Below are 27,988 nucleotides of genomic sequence, written 5' to 3' on the forward strand. Positions count from 1 at the left end.
GGGGCGGAGCTACATGAGCTTTATAGAGTAAACAAATTCTAGTTGGATAATTTCAGGCTTGAAAAAAATAAAAATAAAAATACAAACACAAGCAAAGAGTTCTTAGTAGAGAAGAGGAGCTGTTAAGTTTTCATGTGCCAAACTTATTAAAAAAAATTCAAGAAAAACTAAAAATTTGAAATAAATAAATTGAATTAAAATAAATAGGAAAATGTAAAAAAATAAAAATAATAATATTAATTATTTAAATAATTAAATAATACAGTAGAGTAGTGATGCACGGTATATCGACCACCATATCGGTATCGGCCGATATCGGTTCATTTTTAATGTTATCGTTATCGGCCCGATAAGAAAATTTGGCCGATATATTAAAGCTGATAAATAATGTATTATTTCCTTCAGCTGAGACACTTCAGATGCGCACTGTTCAACATGATGGTTTTAAATTGCTTGAAATATGACTGGAATCACTTCAAAAAAGGAAAATACAGTGAAGCGCAAGTCTGTAATATCGGCTACTGTAACATAAAATTGTGTGTTTGGGACGTGGATTTTAATGGTGAAACTTTAGTTTTTGAATTCAGGCTCTCAAAAATTACATAAAAATTTGGATTTAGATTTATCGGCCAATATATCGGTTATCTGCTTTTAAATATAAAGAATTATCGGTTATCGGTAGTAGGTACTGGTACTGGCCAAAATTTTCATATCGGTGCATCCCTACAGAACAGTACTATAGTGTGTTGAAATTTTTAAATAATGTAACATAATAGAAACTAAAAAAATATTTATTTTAACATATTTATAACATCTTTCACAGTATAATTTGGGCCTTAATAAACGAAAATATATAGCCTTTTAAATTTTAGACTGGGGCTTCCTTGCATGAGGATGATCATATTTGAGGGATCTGAAAGATTAAAAACTAAAGCCCTTTTCTCCAAAAGAGTTCGAACGACGGGTCCAAAGACTCTGGCACTGTAAATATAGACGTACAACTGCACTTCAGACTCAAGGCAAGGTCGTCCCTCTATGGCTCCCTAAAATAAACAGCACCATACTCTTCTCTGCTCTTGTTCCACAGCTTTCATCTGAAGCCAGAGACAAGCTGAGCATGATGGGTAATTCTCCACTCAGCTGTCGACCCCCGAGAACACACACATACTGCATGATTCACTAACCGTAACGCGACATCATGCAAATCTTTATAAAACATCACAACTTATATGGTGGTCAAATGTAGTTTCTCTAAGGTCTTCACTTAATATGACAGCTGTCAGAGTTTTAAGATACTAAAAATAACGAGAAACCCAAAAGATAGGATACTGTAGTACCAGCAAAGTGCAAGATAATACCATGGTACTGAAATTAATGTACTATATTTTTATGGCACTCTCAGAATTGAGACCATATTGCCATGGATTACAAAAAATTTGCACAAAGTACAATAATACTGTTTTTGTTGTTGTTTTACATTTTGCTACCATAGTATTCCTGGAAACCCCATATACAATTAGTGATTAACCGTTAATCGGTTTTACCGATATTCCCCCGATATTTACATAAATGTTTTTACATAATCAGGTATCAGTTATATCAGTTTTATTTTAATAGGCCTATTACCATTACCATAACTTTACCACGAATAGGCTATTTAAAAGAAATCCATAGCCTAAGTTACATGTCCAAGAAACCAAGATTTAAATAACAATAAATTATTTTAAAAGATCTGAAGTAGTGGTTTAAAATACAGCATCTAATATTTATGAATCCTGAATGATTCATAAAGTGTTTCCAAACTCTTCGGGAAGAATAAGTTTATTAACACTTTGATAACCGATATAAACTAGTCGTCTTACCCTTAATACTTATTCCGAGTCCTCCGACTTCTTGTTTGGTGACTCTGACGGTTCGCTTGACGTTGGTGATGGTGTCCGGTACCGGGGAGGCGCTGAGGTTCGCCGGATCCCCGTTAACAGCTCCGGGCGCGGGCGAGCAGCTGTTCCCGGTCTCCTCGCCGGTCTCTCCGGGACTCACGGTGAACGAGTCCTCGCTGAGAGTGGCAAGCACGCGGATCCAGTGGTGAACGGTAACGCGGAGCTCCAGCAATCCGCTCCTCACGGGCTTCACTGCGGCCGCCATGATCAACACATTCCTGGAATACCAGCGGAGCGACGGGCGCTGCAGTCCCGAACTCAACTCCACTATATCCCCCTCCTACTCTCTCTCTCTCTCTCTCTCTCTCTCTCTCTCTCTCTCTCTCTCTCTCTCTCTCTCTCTCTCTCAAAAGGACTTCGGCTTTAATTTTATTTTTTTTGTATCTGGCACTGCAAAATTAGTAATCTGGAAAACAAGAAAAAATAAACTTCTAGGTCAGGATGCAATAAGTGTGGTTCCTATGTTTTTGGGGCTTGTGGCAGCTAGACTAAAAGTAGAGTTAGCACACTAGTTGGCTGACTGTTTACCAAAGTAATGAGAGAAATTAATTGGTGTTGACTTTTTAAATATACATGTGTGTAAAAAAAAAAAAAAAAAATACAAATTGATTGGATGAAGTGTGAATAATTCAAGACTAAATTGTTACAATAAAGGTGTATTTAAAATTCAAATTCTCTCTCTCTCTCTCTCTCTCTCTCTCTCTCTCTCTCTCAATTCACTTCTTTTTTTCCTCAACTTTCATGAAAGTTTACAATGACATTTAACATCGAACATAAGCCAAACAGATATTGGAGGAAACATATAACAGATCTTACATTGTAAACATTAAATTCTACAAATAATTTTTTTCAATATAAGAAATGTTTTTATCCGCTTCTTATTTCTAGTGATTGAATTCAATGAGTTATTGAATATTTTAAGATTCTCAATTCACCTGTAGTTTTCAAATTACTTTATTGTCATATCCTCCTGAGACACAGAATATATATATATATATAAATATATATAAATATATTTTTTTTTTTGGGGGAATTAAGTTTTTTTTTTTTTTAAGTCATTACATTGTTTAGAACATAAGAAACAAGTGTGGGGGGTATTTAAAAAAAAAAGGATATATATTTTATTTATTTTATTCATATCCTCCAGGAATAGGCTTTTGTCCTCTGTTGTGGACATTATATTTTAGTGATTTTCTCTGGCACAATACATGTCTCAGTCTGGACGTCCTGTAAAGAGCAGATTCTGGGCTTTTCAGAGATACCAAATACCAACTTCTCCTTGCTTTTTAAAAATGACGTACATTAAATTAGTGATCAAATGTAGAACTCTTATGGAAATATGCTAATATTTTGTAATTATCATTTCAAAATGTTTGTCATAAATCAACATATCAGGAAAATGTTATGGGGTTTCTAATCAAAATATGACTTTCTGTTGATTTCATTGATTTCAAACATGTCCACTGTAGAGACACCAGGACTTACAGCATGTTTATCAGGCATTCTGACTGAAATTATATAATACATTTTCCAATGAAATATAAGATATTATTATGAAAATGTTGCCAATTAAGAACACATGCAATTAGATACAGATATAGATGTGTGTGTGTGTGTGTGTGTGTGTGTGTGTGTGTGTGTGTGTGTGTGTGTGTGTGTGTGTGTGTGTGTGTGTGTGTGTGTGTGTGTGTGTGTGTGTGTGTGTGTGTGTGTGTGTGTGTGTGTGTGTCATAACTGATATCATAACTGTGGTATTTTGGCATAACATTTATAGTACATTTTTAGCATGCTATATTTTGTGAGTGTATTATTTTTACCTCCGGATCTCAGCTGTCAGATCTGAAGCACAGGCTAGCTGAAGCCCTTCATCTGAAGCTCATTTCCAGACTCCTGCTAATGTTGGGAAAGAAGCTCGTTTGCATTGACGGTACAGTGTGAAACTATTCGACCTAATTCCCGGAGAAAGGCTCTAATTAGTCTCTTTATACGCGGAAAAGTTTGGATTGTTCCTCAGCAAACACAAACACCCAGAGCTCCTCACTGACCCACATATAAACCACTGATTCTGCAAGCTTTGTGTTGTCAAGTTTCTTTTACTGTTCAACACAACTTACAACTGTATACTTCTCTTCAGTGTTTCCAGATTCCTCTCCTCAATAGATGTACAGTAACTGTGTCTCCCTCTAGTGGTGAAATCATTCCTCATCTGCACTTATGTGTAAACCAACATTACAGTTTTTCTCAATTGCTAACAAGGATTGTTCAAACCCCCCTTTAAGCGTTTTGAAGATTATGCTTTTGTTTATTGTACTAAATATGCTTGTTTAAAAAAATAAAATAATTATATACTAACCTATTTAGGCATAGGCCTATATGCACAGATATCAAATGGACATTTAATTACATGTTATTTGTGTATATTTTTTAACATGCATATGCATATTATTGTTCCCTGCTTGAGTTTGTAAATTGATATTGTTCAAAAAATAATAATAATAAAAAAATGTAAAACATGCATGATTCAATACTGAAGCCACATTTTCAAAACTCTATTTAAATAATTTATATATATAAAAAAAAAATGCATGCAATGACAATATCACCCAAAAAAAACTTTCTGCAAAACACTATATTTGCTGCAGATATAAGATATAGATATAGTTAGTTAGCTAACACACTGCTTTCAAAACTGATAAAAGCACATTCAAATCAGTGTGATGGCAAACTCTGCAGGAATTATATTGAAATATAAAATATTAGCAAAATATTTACAATGAAATTAAATGATAATTATTACAAACAGTCCTATTTTTAGCCTTTATTACAGTAGTAATTTTTCCAGTCATCTTTTTAAAATCAGGATGTCTTCAGAATGATTTTGTTTGGAAACATGGATCAAGAAAGACACATTGATCGGGAAAAAGAGTGGGAGAGCAAGGGAGAACTAGAACCTCACAGTACTGTACATCCATACTGTACATTCCATACTGTACATTCCATGCATTTTCCAAACTGCTTGTCCTGTGTGTTGTGGGGAAGCTGGAGTGTTTCCCAGAGTCTCATATGAGAGGAAAACACCCTGGACAGATGACCGGCCCATCACAGCGGCGACGACACACACACACACACACACACACACACACACACACACACACACACACACACACACACACACACACACAGACACACACAGACACACACACACACACACACACACACACACACACCATTGTAACTACACACGTTTCTGATTTCTGATCTTTTTTTGTGTTTGTTGTTGTTCCGGATTTTGTTGTTGTTTCAACTTTTTATTTCTTGGATGTAAATAACTATATGTAAAGATATAGAAACACAAAAACAAATTGCTTAGTTTCTCATTCATTATTAATGCTGCAATACAGTCAGTATGTCACTGTTGTGTTCTGTTTGGTTTGTTTTTTCATCGGACTTGTCTTCTCTGTTATCATTAGTTCATCTTCATCACCTGTGGTCTGTTAGTTAGTGTTCATCTGTGTCACCTGGTTTATGTTCATCAGTGTCTGTGTTTAGTTCCCTCTGTTCAGTCAGTCTTTGTCCATTCTAATGTCTGGTAACATCTAGTCATAGTTATGTTGAGTTTGGTGTGTGTAAACCTTCTGGCTGTATGTGCATATCTGAGTGATTAGTAAAACGTATGTATTGGAGCCATTGGCCTCTTTGTCTTCTTCAACCTACATCACATCCTGATACAGTAAAATGAAAAGATCTTATTCTTATAAAATAATGAATATTTATGTGAATAAAAAACATTCAGACGTTACAAATAAAAGTTCAACATTAATGTAATGCTCCCTGTTTTTGATTTTCAGGTCAGTGTGTTTATGAGTGACGTGTGTGTTTTCTGAATGAGAATATTTGCCAGTGTTATTGGAACGAGTTTATTTAAGAGTTTTAAAAATGTGGCTTCAGTATTGAACAATGCTTGTTAGCAATTAAAAAAATGGTATATTATATTATATTTGTTTCTGTGCAATATAATTATATGCCATAGTATTTACTTATTCTCCAATATTTTTCAAACCATATAATATAGCATTGCATTGTATAGCAATATAGTGTGTGTGTGTGTGTGTGTGTGTGTGTGTTTATGTGCATATGGGGGTGTTATATGAATATTAGCATTTTTGGTTTGGGTGTTTTCTACCATTACACCATCTGTTCTCATAATCCTTCATGTCTGTCTGGAGTCTCAGACCTGTCGTACGTCTGCCTTTGGAACTTTGCTGTGTATTTCTCTCGCTATCTGTGTGTGTGTGTGTGTGTGTGTGTGTGTGTGTGTGTGTGTGTGTGTGTGTGTGTGTGTGTGTGTTTTATGTTTTCATTTTTTGATATGTTTTTATGATTCTGTGTGTATATGTATGTTTTTATCCTGATATAGACTCAGTTTGTCAGCATTATTCTGCAGTATGATGTGCTATACTTCATCTTAAACTGTTTTAATCAACATTTCTTTAAGTTCTTTATAGTCTTTAATTCCTTATTAATTCCTTAATTTATAATTATATATAAAACATTTTTAATCGTTAATGTTAAAACGCTGCATTAACTAATGTAACAGATACAACTTTTAGTCAAATTAACATTGACTAATATTCATAAATGCTGTAGAGTTCATTTTTCATTGTAAGCTCATGTTAAATATATAAATAAATGATCCTTTATTGTAAAGTGTTACTGGGGTATTAGAAACATCGGGAAAAGGCTAAAAGGAACGGGGAGCAGTCACAGGACCCTGCCTTTATCCTTATACATTCATATATATGTGGACCTAAATCTGGATAAAAAAAAGAATTGTTGTTCCATGTTCATTGAAATAAAAGATGTGATGAAAAAACCTAAAATAAACAAAAAATATAAATGCTGAACAGAAATAAGCACTAAAATTAAATAAACTGGAAAATGGAGATAAATAATATTCAATACTAATAATACTCAAACTTAAACCGGGATGTTTATTATTTATTAAACCTAAATATAAATAAAAATACACAAATTTAATAAAAATTAATAAACACAGAAAATATAAAAATAAAAGCTAATTCAAAATATGAATTCAACTATAATAGAAAATAAATTATACTAAAATAACACTAATACTGTATATGTGTGTGTGTGTGTGTGAGAGAGAGTGTGTGTGTGTGTGTGTGTGTGTGTGTGTGTGTGTGTGTGTGTGTGTGTGTGTGTGTGTGTGTGTGTGTGTGTGTGTGTGTGTGTGTGCGCGTGCGCGTGTGTGTGTGTGTGTGTGTGTGTGTGTGTGTGTGTGTGTGTGTGTGTGTGTGTGTGTGTGTGTGTGTTTTTGCCTGATAAAAATGAAATGTAAATGCATATGTTTGTGCTGAGGAGGAGCTGTATGTCAGCGTACGATAAGCCGTCCCTGGTGTCCATCTGCTCATATATAACCTTACTGTCTTGAAGTGTGTGTGTGTGTGTGTGTGTGTGTGTGTGTGTGTGTGTGTGTGTGTGTGTGTGTGTGTGTGTGTGTATGTCTTTACCCTGGAGGGTTAACCAGGCGTCTGCCTGCTGACCTCTGTGACCCCGGGCCTTTGCTCAGACCTCAGGAGAACAGCAGGTACACACACACACACACACACACACACACACACACACACACACACACACACACACACACACACACACACACACACACACACACACACACACACACACACACACACACACACACACAGGAGAAGAACAGCAGGAGAATAAGAGCTGGGGGTCGTGATGGAAAGCTGTTGCATTGTCAAAGACCTGCTAATGCACTAAATAGACCAGTGACAAAGACACACACACTCAGAGACACAAGCCCAGCTGTCAATCACACACACACACACACACGCTGGCACGAGTCACATCAGCAGGGCGACTTCTGCCATTCGGACTAATGCATTTCTGTCTTTGTTGACACGCTGCTTCATTTGCCCGTTACAAATTATCATCACAAAGGCCTGCCGGGTCACACACGTGACACACTCACAGACCACACACTCCTCCGTCTGTCTGAACCTGCTCACTCATCAGTCCTCATCACACACTCTCTCTCTTCACACACCAGCTGAGGACTTTACCTGGTCAGCTCTCCTCAAGTTCACACAGGTGTGCTGAGAATCTCCTCATGATCCCGACTGTCTTCATGTTCAGCATCTGTTGAGTTAGCACTAGATGACAGGAGTGTAACGGTTCCCTCATGTCACGATACTGAACTCACAAGACCATATTACTGCGATACTCCCAGACATATGATAAAAGGTTAACAAAATTTGATAAAAATGCTCAATTTGGTATTACATTGGGAGTGTAAATGAATAGGCTTGACCTTGAAACCCAAAGCACAGGACAATAGAGACGCCAGAATAACAATATTCATGATTCTGAAGCTGAAAACACAGAATTATTTTAGACGAATATTCTTGCACTCTTTCACTGACTAGATATTTAAAATAATGTAGGACACTTTATACTGGTTACATCAGACATCTGGCATTATCAAGACACACAAATATTCCCCCATTGCATTATTATACATTATATTCAACATTATATATGTAATGTAGAACTGACACTAAAACTCTGAAAACTTGAATTTGTTCCTCACAGAAATTTTCATTCTATTGTGAACTATACACGACACATATTCTCACTATCAACGATACATTGTTGCATTTTTGTATTGTGATATATTGTGACACGATGTATTGTTACACCCAAGTCAAGTCACCTTCATTTATATAGCGCTTTTAACAATATAGATAGTTTCAAAGCAGCTTTACTACTAAATGCCCCTTGGTTTTATACAGTGCATCTCTTGCAGAAGAGTTCTGCAGCCTCTCTCTCTCTCTCTCTCTCTCTCTCTCTCTCTCAGGACGGCCGGTGTTAATGTGTTGTTGTTGGTGAGCATCTGTCCCGCACGCGTGAGAGCAGGTGGAGACGCACTCCAGCGAGAGACATGTGTTCGTGTGGGAGGAGAGAGAGAGAGAGAGAGAGAGAGAGAGAGAGTCTCATTCTGTCTATCAGACGCAAACAACACGGATGAACAGTTCAGTCTGAGCCACATCCACACTGAGATGAAGAGGAAAACAGTTCAGACTCCAGAGATTCTTAGGGATGAGTCAATGTCTTTGTCAGCTTGTCAGGGACCCATGTTACACTCTCAGACACCTCAGAAACACTATAACAATATACTGTGTGTGTGTGTGTGTGTGTGTGTGTGTGTGTGTGTGTATGTTGTATATATGTATATGTATATATATATATATATATATATATATATATATATATATATATATATATATATATATATATTTGTTTAAAGATAGTTTACACTGTATAGATGCAACCAATAATTTAAGTGTTTTCTTTAAAAATAATATATTAATATATATAGATATATTAATGTACACCTCAGGAACCCTATATAACATTATTTATATACATATGTACAGCATTCCATTAAAACATCTAAAAAATATTCTATTAATTTATTTTCTAAAATATAACATACATTTTTTAAAAAGATAGTTTTACACTCTATAGATGCAACCAAAACTAATATTCTTTAAAACAAATTAATTAATTAATTAATTCAATAATAATAATTATATAAAATGTACACCTCAGGAACCCATTATATATATATACATATGTATAGCATTCCATAAAAACTTCTAAAAGATATTCTATTAATTTATTTTCTAAAATATAACATACATCAGTGTTGATATTTTCAACTAAAACTATTTAAAATTGTTTTTGTTATCTGAATTAAAGCTAAAATAAAATAAGATATACATTTTGGACAGATTTTTAACAAATGTTATAAAAAAATAAGTTTATGTTGAAGTACTAAAATGACTAAATCTGAAAATAATAAAGCTAAAACTTAATAGAAATATTTAAAGAAATTAAAATAAAATAAATTTGAAAAGATAAAAATAAAAGCTCATTTAAAATATTAATAAATACTGTATAAGTATATAAATTATAAAAAATGTATATACCGGTAAATAATACTAAAATAACACATGCTGTTAAGTGAGCTCATATTGATTGAGAGCCTATATGGAATATTTATTCTTTTATAACCTCAGTTTAATATAATAAAAAGTGTAATTTAATATATTTAATGTATGCCAGGGTCCTGAAATTCAGAGGAACAGTATTATCATTGTATTTGTTTTTTTGTATGTATGTATGTATGTGTAGGACATTTGAGGAGACGTCCCATGGTTTTACCATGTTTTCTGGGAATAATACCAAAGTGATGCAATGGCATCATATAATCATGTATTATGGTATATGACATTATAATCATTCAATCGGCTACCATATAATATACATTAAGGTAACATCTGGTAGCATTACTGTACCATGGTATCACCACTGACCAGATTCATTGTAAGAGTGTATGTAGACAGTAGCTCCTCCTCCAGTAATAAACATGCCAGAGATGCTATCAGTGTGTTCAGACCCCCATCAGACACACACAGACACACACCCCGAGTCCGTGGAACTATAGTGAAGGAGACTGGACTACAAAACCACTCAACACACACACACACCTCGGCTAGAGTCTGTCAGCGCGCGAGAAGAGCTCAGGATGGTCGGGATTCCGGGCGCGTTTCAGTGTAAGTGCACTAGTAGTGATTGTGTGTGTTTCTTTGTAGCATTTTGTGCAATTGTCTTACAGTAGCCTAAGGCGTATTGCGCCATGTCAACAGAAAATTATCAACAGAACAGCGAGAATAACACATATTTAGTGCTATATGGCGAATTTTCCATCTATGGTGTACAATTATTACAGTCGCTATTGTTTTGACTGGAATGTATCGTTCTCTCAAAACGTGTATTATTATTTTCGAGTCAGTCAGTCTGCGCATGCGTCATACGAGCAGCGCCTCCGGGTCACGAGCGTTCGAAACTCCCGCGTTCTTCTGCGTTCCATTTGTTGGAACGCGTTCAGTGTGAAGATTAAACAAAATAAATGGCACATCACAACAAATTTAACATAATACATTGAAATGGAACGTCAGTTCATGAAGCTTTCGGGATTTTTTAACTAAGTGTTAATTTTTTAATTTTAGTGACAAGACTTTTTGTTTACTTTATCATTTAATCGTGTTAAATTGTGCTCTTTTGATCCATTTGCCAATATTTTGTACAATTTTTATGATGATGTCAGATAGCAATACCACAGTATGTTAGGCCACCATTGATTGCCATATTCATATATTTACAGTAAATGGCAAAATAATCTTATGCTTTTATTTTTTGTATAGGCTATCACTAAAAGTAATACATTATGTTTAATTATTAATAAATAATGTACAAGTTATAAGGTACTTAAAATATCACAGCATTGGCATAGATTTCTATGATATGCTTATGAAAAACCATGGTACTTTTCTGTAAGTACCATGGTATTACTATAGTATTCTTGGAGTACCATATACCATGGTAAGGCTATATGAAGTACATTGATATCATCTCTGTAGTTTGGGTGGTGTTACCATGTTATATGTGTGTGTGGACATTCTACTCCCATGCTTGTTTGTTTGGACACTAAAATGATGGCGGGCATATCATGGTATTCTTTGAAGTTCACTGATGAAAAATAAAGTCCTGTGCTGTATTTTCATGCTAATCCAATGGTTTGTGCTTGGTAAGGGCAAGCTGTCTGTAAAGCATGGTAAACCAGCTCTAATCTGTTTTGAGGGTCGGAGACGGACCCTCTCTTGTGTCTCACTGGAGGATTTGGCGTTAATCCCTTCAGCAAAGTTTCACACCATCTGGACTTTAGTGCAGCTCAGTGGACTGATCTACAGGAGCACTGTGTGTGTGTGTGTGTGTGTGTGTGTTTACAATGAAATGTCATGGTGCCACAGCAGCGCTGTCGGGGTCACTCGTGCTCGAGAATAACGCAGGCCATTGTTTTATCCCTGGGGTTTGTTTCTTTGGCCTGAATAACTAATGCATCTGATAGCTGATGATGCTGAAGATCATGTGATGATCGTTTTGTCCACTTGAGGGCGTGATGTAGTTGAAGATGTTGGATGTTGGTGATTGACTAGTCATGAGCTGAGAGTGAGTATCACATTGCCTGTGTCCAGTTTGTTTACAAAAAGCATGTGCCATTGTATTTATATGTAAATACCATGGCACATACATTTCAGTACCATAGTATTACCATTGTATTATTACTGTGGTCAGTAATATTTTAGTACTATTTATATAGTATTTAAAAAAAATTTTTTTTTTATTAATTGTTTCAGATGGTAAAACCATGGTACTTTGAAATATACCATGGTACTGAAACTCATATAGCTCATGCTATTCCAATGTATATCCCAAAATACCATGGTAAATATCCAGAAACCTTGCTAATACTATGGGAAATGGCCAACAAACCAAACCATGGTGCCATGGTACTTTTCGTTAGTGTTCTTTAAAAAACACATGGTTTAAAAAACATGGTAATACAATGGACCATTTCCAAAACATGAACTTTACAGTTTTGTCCAGAATCCTGTCAACATGAATGCCTGTGTCCATCCCTCTCTAATGAGCCTCTCGTGAGTTTATGGTGCATAATCCATTTGGAAACCTAAAGCTTTAGAACTTTGGTGTAATTTTCCCCTTCAGCTTTGGCTGGAGCTCTTAAAAGACGAGAAGTTTGTGTGTGTGTGTGTGTGTGTGTGTGTGTTGGGCTTGGTTAGATTCCGATCCTCTGACTTGAAGAAAGGAAACACAGGACAAAAGGGCCCTTCAGGTTTGAATTAGCACTTTAATTGCTCTTGGCTCTTGCTGTCGGGGTCTCCGGCGCTGGCAACGCGGCGTCCAGTCCTGTCGCGTGGGAGAGTTTGTGCACGTCAGAAAGAGAGAGTAAGAAGAGCGGGGAATGAGGCATGGGTCTCCTCCACTTGGGTTTGAGCAGATGTTAGCGTTTAAACAAGGCAATCTTGACCCGCTTTGGCTTCACGCTTCTCCTCTTAAAGCGTCTGAGAGCTGCGTCATATTAGCAATCCAAAACCCTTTGAGTCCCAGCCATAATAAAATGGATGCTCAGTGCACACAGTTGCAAATGCTTTATCGGCATCGACTTTTATTCCTCTTTTTATGTGGTTGCAATGCCATAGATTCATAAAACAGTGTTAAAACAGTGTTAAATTTGACTCTTAGTGTGTGCATTTGGACGCCGTTGACCCCGTTCTTGTGTTTAGCCACTCAGCTGGCTGTTTTTTTGTGGGAGCGTGTACGCGCTTGTGTGTGTTGGATGGATTATCTCGGAAGGGAAACACAACGCAGTAATTGACATCAGCTCCACCAGATGTTTCTCGTCGCCCACTGCTGCGCGGACAGGCTGTGGAAGATTGGATCCAGATGTCGAGGCTCCACAGCGAATAGTTCTCTCACCACCAGCGAGCGACTGTTGCCCAGAATGTCCGTTTTTTTGCTGGAGACACGGATTATTACAGGACTGGAGCGCCTGGAGTCGGGCCTCTGACCCCGTTTAGAAAAGTCCATTTCAGATTTCCTAATATGCTGCTGATTCATCACGAATATTAACCTCATGTGTTGACAACTGTCTTTGTTTTGATACGCTTCATTGAGCCTAAAAATGAAAAGTCTCATCATTTACTCATTATTTGCTCGCTCTGAAGTCCCGCTGCTCAAAACCTTGCCCTCTCGAACCTCATTTAGACTCAATCATATTCCGTTGTGTCGCATTACGATTGGTTACGAGACACGTGAGACCCGATACTGAATTAATGATATGTTTTTGAAGTTTGACAATAGGATTTTTCCATTTACTCGCCCTTATGTCGTTCCAAACCCGTAAGACTTTCGTTCATCTCCGAAAAACAAATGAAGATATTTTCAATGAAATCTGAGAGATTTCTGTCCCTCCATTAACAATCTAAGCAACTTCCACTTTGAAGCTTCGAAAAGTTAATAAAGAGATTGTCCTAACTAACCCATAATGGTTGTACCCTGGAATTCCAGAGTTGCTCAGCGAGTTTACTCTGGCGTTGAGTAATGATGCTCATTAAATATGCCCTTGTATCCGAGCTGCACCAATCACATCGGGTTATCTGATATAGGCGGGCCAGAGGCGAGATGACGACAGCGCTGCGACGTCGAAGTCATTAGTAAACATTGCAAGATGGCTATGGATGAACACCAGTTGTTTGAAACGGCTTTGGCCGCTACAATGAACGAGTTAGACTTGGCTTTTTATCTAAAACAGGAACAGAAGACGACGCTCGAATCCTTCCTTTACAAGAAGGCCGTTTTTGCTGTTTTGCCGACCGGATACGGCGAGAGTCTAATCTACCAGTTAGCTCCGCTGGTAGCTAAGCGATAACTTGTTGTGATTGGTCGTAGTGTTATCCAATTGCGTGCAGTGAGATTTTCAAATGCATGCTTGGTGCCGCCCCTCGAGCTGGCTGAGTTTCATTAGTCGATGCCAAACCATTCATCTTTCAGATTTAGATCTGGATTTCCAGGCTATAATGGTTGAGCAGTTTAGTCAAAATGTTCTGAAGAGACTCGATCGCTTTATATGATGTACAGACTGAATTTAGGCTTTCTTAAGTGTAAGTAAATAATGACCTTTTTTTTTTCTTTTTCTTTTTTTACTAACCCTTTAATCTTCACAAATGAATCTTTTGAAGCCTAAATATAATCGGCAGAAGTAAAAAGCTAAAATTAGGCTTGACACAGTCGCATGACACCATTAAGCTTCGATAGCGCTTTTAATCTTTATTTAAAAACATTTTCCCTGAATGTTTGAGTTAGGACCGTTTGCAGGATCTCGATTATAAACACGACGAGGCTGTGAAGCGAACCGTTCGGTGTGATGAAGTTTAATATCCGACAACCTCAGTAGTCCCATCTAGACACATGTTAGCAAATGCCTTTTTCAAGATAAATAAAAGCTTCAAAACATCACGAGATTCTGATGTATATGTCGAAGAATAAAACACGAAAATATCGTGAGCTTGTGTTCACACACAGACATTATCTCAGACATTTAATCAAAAACCCATTGACTTCAGTCTTCAAACTTAAATTTCAGATTATGTGTGACTTCTAAAGACTTGGAATATCGCATTCTAGACATATGGAGTTTTTTGGTTCTTCATCACCGATTGCTTTTTTGTGTGTTTTGTTTGTTAAAGCAACACTAAGTCAATTTTTTTACCTTAAAATAATGTTTCCAAAATCGTATCAGTGGTTCATCAGGTCGTAACAGGGTGAAAGGCACTTCTGGATTCGCTTTGCGCGGCCCTATATCTGCTATAACCACACAATGCAAGTTTGCCAAACCGGGTCGTGTTTCAGTTTGAGTGAGACATAAGAAAACTACAAATTTGACTTGCTTTATGTCAAGCGTTACAATAGTCATTATTTCGTTTTTCTTCGTTTCTGATGTCGCAATACATTGTCTGTGGACATCGTTCATTCAAAGCCGGTGCTGGATAAACAGCGAGCGTGCGTGCGACAAAATTATTTACGACAGCGGTAATGGGCAATTCCGCTTCCAACCTGTAGGGGGACCGAAGAGGAAAAGTTCCTTAGTGTTGCTTTAAAGCTGCAGTCCGCAGTTTTTCCTCTTTGTCGCCATCTCTGTTCGAAATCTGCAATTGCAGTTATTCGCGGAATGATCAACATTACGTGGGTTGTGCCTCGGCACGGCACAGCGCAGATGAATCCGAAGTTTTGAGGAGAATGTGCGGCTGTCAGTCGCTGCCGGTGTGAATCCTGGCATTCGCAATCACAGATTCTACTTTTGGGAAGTTTGACCAATATAAGAATGTTATACTTTGCAAATTATACTTTGTTCTCAAATTGTTCATGTTAACAACATCAGCATTGCGTGACTAATGCCCTTCCGATATTTATCCTTGTTTTCGCACGGGCCGGTGTCAGTCTCTTTTTTTCTCCGAAGTCTTACAGCGGGTGAATCTCCAGTTGGTGATTGTCGTTTGAACCTTTCTGGATCCGCCATCAAATTGATAAGTTTAATTATATCAAGTGCTGTGAGAAAAGGCTATAAATCTCAGACATCCACACACATCATAGCCGACTAGCCGAGACTCTTCTTTATGTGGACAGATGTGACGGAATCACGCAAAGACGCAAATTTCCGAGATGGTCCTCACTGCAGAACATGAAATCCAGGGGGAGGAGTTGGATCCAGATCTAAGTGGTGGAGATTGGTAGGTTTAGGTATATGTAAGGTGGGAGGAGTTGGATCTGGATCCAACTCCGCCCCCTGGATCTCGTGTACTGCAGTGAGGTGCTACTGAAATTTCCCGCGGAAAAAACATTATTACAAGCTCACCGTTTTGAATCGAAGGCAAGCAGAGAGTGTTGAACACTGGCTGGTTATGTACTTGCTCTAAAATGTATTTTGGATAATTTTTAACCCCAAAAAGTTACGGAATGAAACAAATGTTCTTTTGTGTTCCATGAAAGAAACCGATGGTGTGTAAATGATAACAGAACAAACATGATCTATCCTTTTAAAGAGTTTTTCCCAGATTCCTGGAGCATCGATGCGTTTTGTAGTCTGTTCTGCAATCGTCTGCAGGGGCTGATGATGGTTATCTGTGATCAGCTGATCCGCCTGTTGCCAAAACAAAGCAATACGAGTTTGGAGGGTTTGGAGTCTTTCTCCTCCTGAACGTGAATGTGGGATTATTTCGGGACGGATGATCATGCTCTGAACTTTCTGCTTCTTTCTGCACCGGTGGGAGTTTAAAGAGGGACAAAGACGGCAGTCATTGAGGAGTCTATCAGGGAGGAGCGTTTAAGAGCTTGTGAAAGGGGCTTATCATGCCATTAAAGCTTTTTAAGACCCCCACCATACACACACACACACACACACACACACACACACACACACACACACACACACACACACACACACACACACACACACACACACACACACACACTGCTTGAGAACGACCCCTCCACCTCCTTCACCCACATTTCTGTGGAGTTTAGGAATATTTTCTGGAACTTTCTGAAATCTCAGGTTCAGATTCAAGAAGCTTTACATTAAACCAAAACCGTTAGAGACGCTGATGCACAGCTGAACCTCTTGATCAAATGTCCAGGTACTATTTTACCTAAAAAAGAAACCAGAAATTATATTTTTAAGACCATTAAGATCTTTTTTTGCATTGCATAAAACATTGTTTTAATGACAATAATATAATTTTCTCTTGCCCAGATATTTAAAAAAAATCGACATTGTAATATAGCAATTAACTTTAATAAAACAAATAGTACCATTATGTACACTTATACAAGTGTACTTTACAATTTAAATAGTGTGGCTTTTTATTTTGCATCACATTATTGAGAATGAGATTTTTTTAGCATTTAGATTTTATTTATGCAAAATTATAATTTTTTTCATAAGATTTTGGTGTGAAATATTAATACTTTTATAATGAATCTTTGAAATATTCTTTTTCTGAAATATTTTTGTGAGATTCCCCCATACAATGTAAAAATGAAAATAAATCTAGCGGTTTACATTACACTATTCTCTCTCTCTCTCTCTCTCTCTCTCTCTCTCTCTCTCTCTCTCTCTCTCTCTCTCTCTCTCTCTCTCTCTGTGTCTGATGGGAAATCCAGCTGTTTTGTGGCTGTTAGTGCCCCACGGACTATATAAAAAAAGAAGGGATCAAAATTGCCTTCAGTCCAGACTGTGAGAACTGACCAGAGCGTTGACATTGAGACCTGGAGTGTGTGTGTGTGTGTGTGTGTAACTCTTTCCCATGCTTCAGGCCATACGGCCGCATTAAACAGGATGTCTGTGTCACATTTCAATGATCCATTATATTTCTCCTGTAGAACTGGCAGCAGTGCTTCTGAATGAACGTGAGAGTGAATGAGACGCTTTATTTTTTGTCTGTTTCTGAGAGTGTGTGGAGTGCTGTAATGATGATCTCCTCCATCAAACACTCCCGTGGATATGAGTGAGATTTCCAGCATGTGAACGCGAGTGAACGAATCATTCTTTTCAGTGAACCAGTTCGTGAAATACTGAACAATTCATTTGTGAAAACATTCTGTAGGCTCTGTTCAAAACCTAGTGAGCTGAGTCGTGTCCTACATAGGCAGCATACTACCTTAAATGACACCTCATAAGTTAACATCTGTTAAAAGCTTAACAGATAGGCAGTGTAAACTATGTTAGGTCATTAGGTTTTGACAATGTGATGATGTAAAGTAGCGGATTCACCAAAATGATTCAGGCATTCCAGCACTAGCAAACATGCCAAAGGGATTGTGGGAAACGGTGGTCTTGACAAGCCAGAACAGATCCTGCAATCCAACCTTAGGGAAGGAATGCTTACACACACACACACACACACACACACACACACACACACACTCGAGATCCCCTTTCCCTTCTTATCTGCACAACTATAATTAAGTCCTTGGTTTACATTGTAAAAAGCCCCATGGGTGCTCTCTTTGTGTCTCTCGTCTCTCTTTCTGTCTCTTTCCCTCCAGGTGTTCTCTATACATACTCCATCTGAACCACCTGCAAACACAGGTGTGTGTGTGTGTGTGTGTGTGTGTGTGTGTGTGTGTGTGTGTGTGTGTGTGTGTGTGTGTGTTTGTGCCAATAACACAGCTGCTCTCATGCCTTGAGGCCAAAAATGGACTGAGAATTCAGAATAAACACAGGTGTGCTGGAGGGGAACCAGAGATATAAACTTTCTTCTGGTTTTAATCAGTTTTTCTGCTGCTCATACTATATTATGATGCATGCATTATATGTATTTGCATATGCAATAGTTTTGTGTGTAAATACACATGCATATGCATGATTGTTGGTATGTATGCAAGTAAAAAGAAGAATTAGGGAGAATAAATTATGAATAATTTTCTGGCATTGTGTGAAAATGCAATTGTAAAAAAGTAAAGTAATGTAACAGTCTGTAATCTGATTATGAGTATTTTAAAATGTAATATTAAAAGTAAATTTTTTTTTTAAATCTGATTATGTAATCCAGATCAAATGTGATCAGTTATTCCAAGCATACTTGACCCGCTGACTGCTTTGACTAATACAGTTTCACATTTTATTTGTATGCTTTTTTGATGCCGAACACAGTCTCTTTCATCGAGTCTCTTTCTCTCATCTTGTCTTAGATTTCGTTCGGCATGGATCCCACACGTAATAGCCCAACACACAGCTCTTTGTGTCTCCCCATTACAGCTGTGTTATCTCTTCCATGCTTTCATCCCACTCGGATGAGATTACGGACGCATTTTATTTCAATAGTGCAACATGTATATGATACATACACCTCCAAATCAGGCTCAAGGTCACTGCCTACGTCCTTCTTTCATTACGCAACGGCCTCAGAAAGCACTCAGACATGTAAATCACACCTACAAAGGTTTCTCATGCATTTTAATGGATGTGTTGATTTTATGCCCACACGTTCATTATTTGATAATTTAAGTCTAATAATCAAATGTTTTGCTTGGATATTTTGTATTCAATGCAGTGACATTCAAGACATTCGGCTGTGTGTGTTGACTAACTGAATAAAGTGATGGTATAGAAGTCTTAAATATAGTCTGGAGGTTGTTTACACTGGAGCGTCGTCGTCAGACCTGGTTTGGGACTTGACCTCTTCGGTATGGAGCGGTGTGTGTTTCTCTAATCTACTTCACATCAGTTCTTCTCTTGTAAAACAAGGCAGTGAATTCCTCTTCGTCACTTTAAAAGAGATTCCCAGAGAAACCTTCAGTTCGCAAGGTTCATGTCAGATGAAGAGCCTGCTGTTCTCGGACACTTTTAGCTAAATAATAAAAGATCAATGTGTTAAATCTGCAAAATTACCATTTTCTGAATCAAACATGCAGCATCTTGAGGTCACATGACAGCGTCGGATAATGCTGTTATTTAAACATTTATTGTTGAATACTTCGTATTGTTGCACATGCAATTTTTTTAATACACTGGTGATGCAGAAACAACTTTCACTTAGAAATTGCAAGGTAAATTTCACAAATAATTACCAAGAAATGGCAATTAACACTTTGAATAAAACCTGGAATTTTGAAGTAGAAAGAATAGTATTTTTGACTGGGTACTAGGCAGTATATAGTGTGTATACTGCGAATTATTCACTTCCATTATGGCATCAAACAGCTTGTATTGTACTAGTTCTGAGGGACAAACATAATAACATTAATAATTCGCATGCATGAACAAATATGATGGTTCCATCATGTTTAAGATTGGATCGGGGTTGCTGTGTATATACTGCTCATTTGATGGTCATTATATCTGTCTGACAGTAAAGTGTGTGTGTGTGTGTGTGTTGTCTCTCTTCTTGGCTCCCAAAGTGGAAACTTTAGGGTAGTGTTGCCAAGAGAGAGTGTGACCCACCTCTCATAAATTGTAAGTGCAGACTCGTGCACACACACTCGGACAGACGCAGTGTTGGGGAGAAACTAACTTCTAACTTAGCAACACTAAGCCAGTGTAGTGTGACAGTATACGAGCTGAACGGGTTGGGGGAGGGGTTGAACACTGTTTCAGATTAAATGAAAAACAAGCACACTACTTACTGAATACTGCATGTAATACTGCATGGCACATTTTTACAAATAATTTTAGCATTTGCATGCATTTTTAAGCATTGCTGTTTACAACTAGTGATTTCACATTCTTAAAGCGCTATATGCCACGAAAGACAACTCACTTCACTATACAGGTGAAACTCAAAAAACTAGAATATCGTGCAAAGGTTAATTTATTTCAGTAATTCAACTTAAAAGGTGAAACTAATATATTATATAGAAAATTACATGCAAAGTGAGCTATTTCAAGCCTTTATTTGTTATAATTTTGATGATTATGGCTTACAGCAACAATTTCTGAGATTTTGAATTTAGGGTTTTCATAAGCTGTAAGACATAATCATCAAAATTATAACAAATAAGGCTTGAAATATCTCACTTTGCATGTAATGAGTCTATATAATATATTAGTTTCACCTTTTAAGTTGAATGGGCTTTATGCACAGCTACACTACTTCCTGAACTTCAGCCAGCTCTTTGTTTCCTGTCTGCCATTATTGGACAAACTGATTAATCCAGGTGTGCCTGACCTCAGTAACAATAATCAGACACACCTGGATTAATCAGTTTGTCCAATAATGGCAGACAGGAAACAAAGAGCTGGCTGAAGTTCAGGAAGTAGTGCAGCTGTGCATAAAGCCCATTACTGAAATAAATGAACTTTTGCACGATATTCAAATTTTTCGAGTTTCACCTGAATGCATGCATACTAGGGCTGTCACTTTTTGTGAAAAAATCCTGTTTGATTTTTGAGACATAAGTATTCATTGAATCGATTGTAAAATCGATTTTCCATGTCTAAAGACGTTTCCATTTTAAACGCCAAATATAGGCAAATCCACGGACAACTAACAGGCATTAGGACGAACGTAAAGAGGGCGCGCCACGCTTGAGACACGCACAAGTCAGCAATATTCCTGATGATTTATTGGCGTGAAGTTTCGTGCACAATGACAAACAGGAGTGCAACATTCTCAAAAGACAATAAGCAGAGTGGACTGTCATAAGATCACTGACAAACATCACTGCCGGCTTCAACATGGCTGTGTTTACCATTAGAAATGTCAAACAGATTTCTCCTACGTAGGCGATTGTAGACCGTAGCCCGAATCTGTCTCTGTGTGCCTGAGACTGTCTGCATACCGGCAGAATTCACAGTTTTGTAGTAAAAGAGACACATTATGCATAAGTATAATCTGCTGTAATGTGTGTGTGTCAGAGCCTGCAGTCGCTGTGTGACGTGCGTTCGCTGCGGGCGTATCGTGACGAGCTGGACGCGCTCCGAGAGAAGGCCGTTAAAATCCAGTCCCTGTTTTCGTTTTTGAAACTTGTGTTGGTTGGTCCGATCGATTTTTTGAACGTAAAGTGACAGCCCTAATGTGAGTATTGTGTATTGAGGTTCGTTTTGCCACCTAATTGGGCTTCAATGGTCAACATAAACAGCTGAGAAGGAAAACGCATGTGTATCAGTATATTGGATCCGTGCATTCGGTCTTAAAGTGACAGCAGCCTAATAATCCACTGCTGTCTGTGTCATTAATGTGAATCTAACAACAAAAGACAGAGAAAATCATTCACTGCTCTCTGATGTGTTTCAACTGAGTGCATTACCGGGTGACCCCAACTCACTTCTGGGGACCCCAAACTAGAAGTAAACACACACACACAAAACTCTTTCACACACGTCTCCCCACTTACATACAAACACACTCTGTCTGTATGTCTTGTAAGAGGAGTCGTGTGTGTGTGTGTGTCAGGCTTTACTTAAACTAATGGCTCCCAGGCGTGCAGCGCGGCCAGACACACTGGAGCCGAGAGCCGAGCAGGAATGCCACTACAAACAGAGAGAGAGAGAGACTGACGGACGCGGAGAAGTGCTTGGAAAGAGATTTTGGTGTGGAGGAGATTGGATGTGGATTTGGAACAGCAGTCCGCTCAGTGTGTGTGTGTGTGTGTGTGTGTGTGTGTGAGTTCAGGACGAGTGTGTTCACATCTGTCGCCCTGCTGCGTTACGTCCACAGATGGAGGAAACGTCTTGCAGATGGAATTGAAGGATTGTAACGATTTGGATAGAAACAGGCTCCTGTGCTCCTTATAATGCGTTTAAAAGAACATTCGCACCCAAAATGAAACAATATGACTCGTGCGCTTTACATGTGCTCTCGATAAAGGTTCCGAAAGGGGGGATTTTAAATGTTTGGTTCCAAAAAGAACCAGAAGTTCTTTAAAGAACCGTTTTTCTTTCTTAGTGTAAAGAATGTTTTATAATCCCCCAAAAAGAAGCTTTTTACGATATAAGATTCCATGGATGTTAAAGGTTCGTCATGGGAACCTTCGATGCCAATAAAGAACCTTTATTTTTTTAAAGTATGCAAAAACTAATGCTGTTTTGGAGTCATTTGTTAACATGTAACATGTCTAATAAGCACAGAAAATTTCACTGCACGTAGAATTATTAGGTAAAATAGTCAAGATTAGTGCTATTCTCTTGCTTTGTCTGCTATCTTAGATGTTTTTTTCCCACACAGTCACAGTGCATTTTGGTATTGTCTTCATCTTAAAGTATACTTGAAGGAAAACTGCTTTAGAATTTGTCTAAAATAAGGCGTTTGAGAAGGCAGCGTGAGCTTTTGTGTTGTTTGTTGCCTTAAAGCGCTTTCTAGGTAGACAGCACACTTTAGAACAGAGCTAGTCTTCTGTCATTCCCAGCACACACTGTGTTTTTCATTGGAAACAGGCCTTCTGTGGCGTCTCCATATGTGGTGTAATGGCCACACACTCCTTTCAGATGCATTTCTGAGCAGAAAGTCTTTTTTTTTGTTTAAGCCAAGCTTTATAGATGTGCATTTACATGCAAATGAAGGGAGCTGGTGTTAACACTCATCAACTCGAGTCGCGGCCCAAACACACTCCCTAAAGCACAGATCACTGTTTGTTCACAGGCAACAGGTTTTACCATCACTGGTTTGATTTTTTCTCTCTCTATGCATGCAATATTTATGATAAACAGCATACGATGAGTAAGTTAATTCTGATCAGGATTTTTTTTTTTTTTGAAAATTTTAATAATATAATATATATATATTGAATAATAAATATATTTAATGTACTATCATATATCTTTTTTTTTTCCTTTTTTTTTTTTTACATTATATTTACTTTAAAAAATCTCAAAATGCACCAAAAAAAACCCCAAGCTGAATGATGATTTCTTTCTCAGGTGATAATCTCCAGTATTGACAGATTAATCAGGCTTGCTGATGTATGGCTCTTTCACTAAACATGGTGAAGTCTTGTTATTCCTGCTCGTATCACGTTCCCTTCTCTCTCTGTGATGCCGAGGTCTCTGAGAGTGAGGTCATGCACTTTTTACTTTTCTTTTTTGGGACAGGAGGAGAGATTGGCCGCTAGTCGGGGTTCTGTTTATTTGTCCAGGAGTAGATGGAGAAAGAGATAGAGAGCATGTGCCACATGACACCGTATTGTAGATAATGTTTCTTATTACATGTCAGAATTTATTAAACTTCGTCCTTCCTCGCCTCAGGTGAAAAGAAAATGATCTGACATCATGCGCATGCGAAGGATTTATTCATAATCATTCGTTTAGAACGTTTTAAATGTCTGTCCCATCAAACAAGCAAACAAATGAAACAAACAAATAAACATATTATCGGTATATTATAAAATTGCGAACATGAAAAACACACACACACACGCACACACACACACAAACACACACACTAACCCAACCCCTAAACCTACCCAACACACACAAACACACACACACACACACACACACACACACACACACACTAACCCGACCCGTAAAACTACCCATCACACACACACACACACACAAACACACACACTAACCCGACCCCTAAAACTACCCATCACACACACACACACACACACACACACTAACCCGACCCGTAAAACTACCCATCACAAACACACACACTAACCCGACCCCTAAAACTACCCATCACACACACACACACACACACACACACTAACCCGACCCGTAAAACTACCCATCACAAACACACACACTAACCCGACCCCTAAAACTACCCATCACACACACACACACACACACACACACTAACCCGACCCGTAAAACTACCCATCACAAACACACACACTAACCCGACCCGTAAAACTACCCATCACACACACACACACACACACACACACTAACCCGACCCGTAAAACTACCCATCACACACACACACGCACACACACACTCAAACACACACACTAACCCAACCCCTAAACCTACCCAACACACACACAAACACACACACTAACCCGACCCCTAAACCTAACCATCACACACAAACACACACACACACACACACACACACACACACACACACTAACCCGACCCGTAAAACTACCCATCACACACACACACACACAAACACACACACTAACCCGACCCCTAAAACTACCCATCACACACACACACACACACACACACACACACACACACACACACACACACACACACACACACACACACACACACACACACACACACACACACACACTCACACACTCACACTAACACTAACCCAACCCCTAAACATACCCATCACACACACACACACACACACACACATACACACTAAACCAACCCCTAAACATACCCATCACACACACGCACACACGCACACACACACACACACACACACACACACACACACACACACACACACACACACACACTAAACCAACCCCTAAACCTACCCATCACACACACACACACACACACACACACACACACACACACACACACACACACACACACATACAGACAGACATTATAAGTGTTTCTAGCTCTGTGCTCTTAGTGTGAATCAACAATTGATTTCTCCCGAGCAATCTTACAAGAAACATGTAACATCAGTCAGATCTCATGAGCAATGTTTGAGCAACAATAGCAGTGTTTGCATGTGAACAGCGTAGATGTTGAATAATTCAGGCTATAGTAACGACACACACATTACGAGGTGTGATGGGTAACTACTCCCTCCCTTTATCTGGCATGCACTGTGTTTAGCCTTTGAGTGCCAGAGCAGTTAGTTATGTTAATGAGTCTCCTTTAGTTTAATGCATTGAATAGAGCAGCGGTTGATTGGCCCAGAGCCACACAGTGGGCGGGATTTGTGCGGTGACATCATCAGCAATGCAGACAGCACAGAGAGAGAGAGAGAGAGAGAGAGAGAGACTTTGTAAATCCCATAACCCATCTGGAGTCCATCTGTGCCTCGCTGGCGGTGGGAAGGACTCGACTGCGGCGCTCACATATGTGAGAGAGTTGAGACACATGCCTCACATATGAACGAGCAACCAGAGTGATTTACATTGTTTGGAATAAGACACGAGCAGGAGAGGACTATCATAGAGAGGAGGTGAGCTTCATCTGTGTGTGTTACTCTATTCCATCCAGAGCTGCAGGAACCAGGTGCTTCTATCCTCAGCATGGTATTACTATGGTACTTTTATGTGTGGATTTAAGGGTCTGTGGAGAACTTGGTGTTACAAACCGTTGAAAATACGCCATGGAAAAGCATTATAATAATATGATTTATTATAAGAAGTATTCTTGGAAGCATCATTTGTTAATAACATGGTACGTGGTACTTTACTATGGTACTTCAACAGTTCTTTCTCCACAGTAAGACTTAGTACTTTCTGATTTAATCATCTGACAGACATTAATATACTGTGGTATCATAAAATTTGGTAATGGTTTAAAAATACACACATGCACTTCTATCAGAGTCCATCTGTTTAGTGCATCTTAATTACTACATTAATGTGTTATATATGTCGTATTATTATTATTATACTATATGTTTAAAATTACAATAATATGAATGGGGTTAATGTAATGAATGCAAATTTACTTACTAGATTTGTTATGTTTTTTTTTGTTTGTTTATTCATAAATATACGCCATATTCATCATGCATATATATATATATATGGAATAATCAGGGAATTTTGAAATAGTGATTTGGGGGCTTTTAAAGAGGTCAGTCATGGAAATGAAAAATGAACATGGAAAGTGTTTCAGCTCCACTGTAAAATATTTCATCATCTAGAACTGCTCTTTGCAAATGTAATCTCTATAAAAGCCCTTCATGGTGAATCAAGTGTGATGGTTTGTGTCCCGGTTCCACGTGGCAGAAGCTTCAGGTGTGCTGAGATGCCAGAGGAGAGGGTTGTGCTGTGCATTATTAGCTTTGTGCACGGATCAAACAATTAGGAATTAAAAGGTTGATGTTGCTCAGGAGACTCAATTAAATCCCTCAGGATTGTGTCATACAGTAAGAGCTATAAATCATGTTTGAGTTCTTGCGTTTCATTGTAGACTTTGGCAGATCTTAGCTTTAGTTTTAATCTCTTTTGAAACTCTAGATTCGATCACATTGTGATTTTGGTTTTGAGATATTTGAGATGTCTGTGGACTGATGTTCGTCTCTGAGCGGTGTGTGTTTCTGCAGGTCTGCTGTGTGTCACTTTAACACAATCTCCAGCCCGAGGACGACTGCACACCGTCATACTGACAGCACAGTGTGTGTGTGTGTGTGTGTGTGTGTGTGTGTGTGTGTGTGTGTGTGTGTGTGTGTGTGTGTGTGTGTGTGTTATTTCTTTTTTCCCTGTAGACTTGCTGTCTGCTTTTCTGTACAAACTCAGAACTTTGGACTGGAATCCAACTAGTGCTGAAAGCACATTTTAGCACCATTTCTAGTGTTTTACTTCAATACTTTGCTTGAGATATTTACTGTACCTTTAGTAGAGTGATGGAATCAGTTCATAATACTATAGTAGATTTATATACTACCATTCAAGAGTTTGGGGTTGGCAATATTTTTTGAATATTCTGATCTCCACAGTCGCATTTATATGATCAAAAATACATGCAAAATTGTGAAATATTATTATAATTGAGAATAGCCGTTTTCTATGTGAATATATTTTAAAATGTAATTTATTTCTGTGATCAAAGCTGAATTTTCAGCATCATAACTGTGTCACATGATCCTTCACAAATCACTCTAATCATTCTTAAATTCACATTTAATCAATTTAATGTATCCTTTATGAATAAAAGTATCAATTTCTACTTTAAGTATCGAACATTTGAACAGTAGTGTATATATTTTTTTTTATCTCAGAATCATTAATATTTTTAGTTAGATTTTATTTTAGAAGTTGTTTTCAATTTATTTTTAGTCATTTTGTGGTGTGCGTTTTTATTAGTGTCTAATTTTAAGTTTTAGTTTATTTACTTTTAGTTATTTTAGAACTTAAACTAAACTAAAATAATAAATATTGCACTTGCAACTATAGCTGAAATATTTGAAATA

General features: G+C 37.9%; 2 protein-coding genes across 4 annotated transcripts in view; one reads left to right on the forward strand and one right to left on the reverse strand.

Moving 5' to 3' along the window:
• snta1 (syntrophin, alpha 1) overlaps positions 1-2,222 on the reverse strand; it is a 40,766-nt gene extending 38,544 nt beyond the window's left edge. The window contains exon 1 of the mRNA XM_082136441.1: positions 1,863-2,222. Coding sequence (XP_081992567.1) covers positions 1,863-2,145 — 283 coding nt within the window. The 5' untranslated portion in view covers positions 2,146-2,222. The remainder of the gene's footprint in view (positions 1-1,862) is intronic.
• Positions 2,223-10,428: 8,206 nt separating this feature from the next.
• Positions 10,429-27,988, forward strand: part of cbfa2t2 (CBFA2/RUNX1 partner transcriptional co-repressor 2) — a 41,361-nt gene continuing 23,801 nt past the window's right edge. Inside the window, exon 1 of one of the 3 annotated variants that reach the window (XM_082136409.1) lies at positions 10,429-10,603. In XM_082136409.1, the coding sequence (XP_081992535.1) occupies positions 10,576-10,603 (28 nt within the window). In that variant the 5' untranslated portion in view covers positions 10,429-10,575. Of the gene's footprint in view, positions 10,604-25,617; positions 26,024-27,988 lie in introns of those variants that run through there. The other 2 variants (XM_082136408.1, XM_082136410.1) reach the window with 2 other exon arrangements.

Source organism: Leuciscus leuciscus, assembly GCF_965113295.1.
Source record: "Leuciscus leuciscus genome assembly, chromosome: 14".
Taxonomy (NCBI): Eukaryota; Metazoa; Chordata; class Actinopteri; order Cypriniformes; family Leuciscidae; genus Leuciscus; species Leuciscus leuciscus.